This window comes from Populus nigra, chromosome 17, assembly GCF_951802175.1.
Source record: "Populus nigra chromosome 17, ddPopNigr1.1, whole genome shotgun sequence".
NCBI classification, from domain to species: Eukaryota; Viridiplantae; Streptophyta; class Magnoliopsida; order Malpighiales; family Salicaceae; genus Populus; species Populus nigra.
In genome coordinates, this window is record NC_084868.1 from 12993580 (window position 1) to 12999112 (window position 5533).

A 5533-nucleotide genomic window follows, 5' to 3' on the forward strand; every position below is an offset into this window, starting at 1 on the left:
AAGGAGAATTGAATTTGTGATGATGCTGAGGAAAGGGTAATTTCCTAACTTTCCCTGCAAGACAGGGATGACACATTAACGGGGAAGAAGTTTTTGGAATAGGAATGTGAGCTTTATTCAGTATGAGGGAGACAACAGAATTTGTGGGATGTCCTAACCTATGGTGCCATAGATTGGACTGAACAAGCTGGCCAAGAAATGCCTGAGCTGGAGAAGGCTGAGTGAAAGATGAGGATGAAGATGCATGGATAGGATACAGGCCATTACTGCACAAGCCTCTGTAAAGAATCCTCCTTGTGGCTTTGTCCTGAATCCAAAAGCAATATGCATAAAAAATAAGCCAGCAATTATTATCAAGGCAGAGCCGATGGACTGACAATAGATTCTGAGTTAATTGAGGAACAAGTAACACAGAATCCAACTTGAATGAAGACATAGAAGAATTGATGATAGACTGACCAACATGAGACACTGTCAAACCTTCACCATTGGCAGTATGAATTGTGTCAGCTGTTGGATATGGTGAGGCCAATGTCAGATTATTCAAATCAGCTGTCATATGATTTGTTGCACCAGAATCAGTAAGCCATACTTGAGATGATCCGGAAGAATTGGATGCTGAAGGTGCAGGATGGAGCATAGTGTGCATGGCTTGCATGGTAGGCTGCGAGTTTGAAAACTGAGCAGATGAGAATGAGGAATGAGGTGCATGAGCTCGATATGAGGATTGTTGCATAGCTGGTGATTGTGTAGGATAAGGCTGCTGAGAGGAATAGGCAGCAGAATGCATGCCAATATAGTTTGGTCCTTTGTCATTATAGAAGCAAAACCAGGTAGTGTGATTAAGGCGGCCACAGATATGACATTTTTGTTTGTGATAAGAAGAAGCATCACAAAACGGAGCAGTATGACCCTCAGTATTGCATAATTGGCAGATGTGCATCATAGATGCAGAGTGACTGTGAAACTGTTGATTAGGGGAAGGTCCAAGAACTCCAGGATTAGAGTGTGGGCGTTCATGTGTCATAGAAGAAAACACTGGTCTAGAGTGAAAGTGTCTATTTCCTTGATTAAACCGACCTCTACTAGTGTTTCTGTTCCCACTATAAGGCTTAAATCCTCTATTAATAGTTGAAGATGAGCTATGATTCACAGGAAAACCTGTAGTTGCAGCCATTGCTGTCAGCAAAGGAGAATGAGCTGATGCTTCTACAATCACTTCCTCTGCAAGCAACTGTGAGCGAAACTCATGTAGGGAAATCACACTCTCACGTCCCCTTATAACACATCTGAATGTGTTATACTCAGTAGGTAAGCCATTTAAAGCCAGAATGACTATATCTTCATCAGCAAAGTAAACACCAGCAGCAGAGAGATAGTCCCTAGCTTCCTTAATGCGATGAAGATACTGTGAAACCGAATCTGCTCCTTTCTTGATTGTTTGTAGATTAGATTTCATTTGAAAAATGCTGGTTCTGGATACAGTTGAAAACTGCTCCTTCAGTCGATTCCATAAATCCTTGGAGCTAGTGCTACCAATTGCACAAGACATAGCAATAGGTGATAATGTAGCAGTGATCAATTGCATGATGGCTCGGTCATGCATTTTCCAGACTATGAATTCATCATTTTTAGAAGAAGTGATGCCAGATTCGCATGAAGTTGAGCTGAGTTCAGGTGGACAGTGAGTTGATCCATCAACATACCCCATAATACCATTGCTTTCAAGCAAGAGTTGCATCTGAAAATTCCAATTGAGGTAATTTGAATCATCCAGCTTGACATTAACCGATGTAGGAATAGAAGAAATGAGAGCTGTGATTGGAGATTGCAGAAGTTGAAGTTGTGAGGCAGTCACCATTGAAAGATTATCAGATTATCAACCAGAGAGGGTAGAATGTGAAGAAGAAGAAGCAGAGAGCATGCGGAAGCAATTAGAGAGGATCTTCAAGCGTGAGCTAAGAGCTCTGATACCATGTTAACGTGTATATATTGTTGTAAATGCATAGAAACTGATTGAGAGAGAAGAGAAAATGATAACTCTCGTTATATTCTTTGTTTTCTATATTCAAAATCTTAATCTCACCTTTAGTTAGTTAGTTATATATATACATGCAGCTGTAACAACTTAACTGCATGTAACTAACTTTGCTAACTAACTAACTGATTGACTAACGGCTAACCAACTAACAAACTTGGTAATCATGTTTACACTTATCATCACTGTACTCTAACATTTCACACTATGCTTTAATTCTGTGCCTATGCATTGTTGGCCATTCTCTGGTGATCAATGAACAAACTGCAAGTATACATGCACTGAATGGGGAGTTGAAATTGAGACAATGTGGAGAAGCTTGTGATAGAGTTGCTGGAGGGGGAGAGGTGAGAAAATGAAGAAAAGAAGTCACAGAAAGGAAAAATTAGCAGAGGCGGCCACTGACCCCGGTGGTGAATTTAGACACGTTAGTGACGGAAGCGCTTTCATTTTTTTTTTTTTTGATAATCATCGAAAACGGAAGCGCTTTCATCATGAAGGAAAAAAAAAGTTTCTTTATTAAAAGATAATTAAAGCCCAAGACAAAAGTGTTGTTTTCAAGGCGAGTAGTGTTGATTCGTTGTTTAATAATATTTCATATAAACAGATACGATATCCCAAGCTTTTCTGATATAAATTATTGCTAAATATTATGGCTGGATAGTGTTGACTGCTGAGTCTTTTTCCTAAATGATGCAGTACTTGCTGTAGTAATTTTGCCGAAGGACAAGAGAGTCCGCTCAAGGGATTTGTGTCAACTGCTTTAATAAATTACTGTGCTCTGGTTTTTGTTTCTTCTGAAGAATTCTCGACCTGCGGCTTGCTTTTGATTCTTCCGTCAAGCTGACTTCATGTCCACTTGGGTGTTTTTCTAATCATATTCTAAATTGAGAATGGTGATGGTTTCTCTATTTCCACTGTAAATAAAGAGGTTGAGCGAGAGGAAAGTGAAGGAGGGGGAGAGAGAGAGAGAGAGAGAGAGAGCTTGAAGAGAGTTGTCTTTGTTTAGTATCTGATCTTAAAATCTAAATTTGAAGTTCGGTTTTTTGATCGATTTAATCTTCCAGAAGCACCACCAGTCTCTGTTGTAATAAATTAACGAAGAACAAAAAAGGCCTGCAGTATCTATCCTTGAAGATATTTTTTTCAAAAACAAGACTATGTTTTAGAATTCAACAAGTTTTTTTTTAAAAAAATAAGAATTATAAAAACAGTTAGATCAAGACGAAAATAATAAACACAAAAATAAATCAAAAATAAATTATTACTGAAAATAAAAGGTTTAAAAAATATATATAGCTATGCACGGGTAATCAGATATTTTTTTCTAGCTCAATCTTATACAGGCCAACCAATTATCATTTTCTTTATTAATTACCATTTTATATCAAATTTTACTATATAAATATTATATGAAGATCTTATTTTTCTAATATAGAATAAAAAACATTATATATACTTTATATTTATATAAAAAAATTAATACAGAATAAAAATAAAATAAAATAATCTTCATTATTTACAGCATTGTCTTCTTTAATTTCAATCCCACCAACAGTGTGATCCTAAGTTGATAAAGCCTATACAAAGGCCAGAATCTCTACTGCGAGGACAACAGAGGAGAGAGAGAGGGAGGGAGATTAGAGAGATCATGGCTTCTAATATTTTAGTTGATAAGCCTCATGCAGTTTGCATTCCCCACCCAGCTCAGAGCCACATAAACTCAATGCTTAAACTAGCGAAACTACTACATCACAGAGGTTTTCACATAACCTTTGTCAATACAGAGTTTAACCACAAACGTTTACTTAGATCTAGAGGTCCTGATTCCCTGACTGGTTTGCCCGATTTTCGGTTTGAATCCATTCCAGATGGCTTCCCTGCTCCGGATGAGAATGCCGCCCACGATTTCTATGCAATTTGTGAGGCTTCCAGGAAGAACTTATTGGGTCCATTTAATGACCTGCTTGACAAGGTGAATGACACAGCATCTTCTGATTTCCCCCCAGTGACTTATATCGTCTCTGATGGTGCCATGCCAGTCGCGATCGATGCTGCTGCGATGCACGAAATTCCTATTGCATTGTTCTATACTATCTCTGCTTGCAGCTTCATGGGGACTAAACAATTTCGAGCACTCAAAGAAAAAGGTCTGACACCACTAGAAGGTATGGACAAGGAAAAAAAACGTAATTATAATTTCATTAAGGTTTTTTTATTAGTTCATTAATTCAAAATATTTTCTCCTGTAAGTAAACTGTTGCCCTTAATTATTCATTCTTTTCACTAGGGGTACAAGCTAGGAAACCTTCTTTTTATATATATATATTTTCTCTGTTTCTGCAGCCACTTTTATTCAGTTACTAAAAGCTATATGTACGTTCAATTTTTGTTTGCAGATGAGAGCTTTTTAACAAATGGCTACTTGGACAAAGTGGTAGATTGGATCCCAGGAATGCGAGATATAAAGTTAAGGGACCTTCCCAGTTTTGTTCGAACAACAGATCCAAATGATTATATGTTTAACTTCTGCGTGGAATGTGCTGAGAGGGCTTCTGAAGGTTCTGCCGTTATTTTCCATACTTTTGATGCTTTGGAGCAAGAGGTTCTGAATGCCTTTTACTCCATGTTTCCTCGTGTCTATGCGATTGGTCCACTTCAATTGCTTCTCAATCAAATGCAAGAAGATGATCTGAATTCTATTGGAAGTAATCTATGGAAAGAAGAAGTTCAATGTCTCCAATGGCTGGATTCCCAGAAATCCAACTCTGTCGTTTATGTTAATTTTGGCAGCGTAGCAGTCGCTACAAAGCAGCAGCTCATTGAATTTGGAAGGGGACTTGCAAAAAGCGGTCACCCATTTTTATGGATCATAAGACCTGACATGATCGCTGGCGACTGTGCGATATTGCCGCCAGAATTCACCGAAGAAACTAAAGACAGGGGCTTTATTTGTAGTTGGTGTCCACAAGAGGAAGTCCTCAACCACCCATCAGTTGGAGGTTTTCTAACCCATTGTGGATGGACTTCCATAATTGAGAGCATTTCTTCTGGTGTGCCTATGCTTTGTTGGCCATTCGCTGGTGATCAACAAACAAACTGTAGGTACACATGCACTGAGTGGGGAATTGGAATGGAGATTGATAGCAATGTGACAAGAGATAAAGTGGAGAAGATTGTGAGAGAGTTTATGGAGGGAGAGAAAGCTAAAGAAATGAAGAAGAAAGCCATGGAGTGGAAAAAATTAGCTGAGGAGGCCACTGGGCCCGGTGGTTCATCATCCATGAACTTAGACAAGTTAGTGACGGAAGTGTTGTTGTCATAAAAAAAAAAAAATTTGCTTCTTTATTAAAAGATAATTTAAGCAAAAGACAAATGTATTGTTTTCAAGGTGATTAGGGTTGATATATTGCTTAATAATATCTGATATAAACACACATCATATCCTAAGCTTTTTAAATTGCTAAATAATATGGCAGGCTAATGTTTAGTGTT

The 5533-nt window shown here is 38.1% G+C and overlaps 1 protein-coding gene across 1 annotated transcript; it reads left to right on the forward strand.

Moving 5' to 3' along the window:
• The first annotated feature begins 3608 nt into the window (after positions 1-3608).
• Positions 3609-5533, forward strand: LOC133677169 (7-deoxyloganetin glucosyltransferase-like). The gene is made up of 2 exons (XM_062099030.1): positions 3609-4206; positions 4438-5533. Exons 1-2 carry the CDS (start codon positions 3690-3692, stop codon positions 5361-5363), a joined length of 1443 nt encoding a protein of 480 aa, XP_061955014.1. The 5' UTR covers positions 3609-3689; the 3' UTR covers positions 5364-5533.

Excerpts from the sequence above, each read along its gene's own strand:
- LOC133677169 (XM_062099030.1), top strand. The coding sequence starts at position 3,690 with ATGGCTTCTAATATTTTAGTTGATAAGCCTCATGCAGTTTGCATTCCC. Across the intron at positions 4,207-4,437 it reads AGGTCTGACACCACTAGAAG|ATGAGAGCTTTTTAACAAAT; the intron begins GTATGGACAAGG and ends TTTTGTTTGCAG.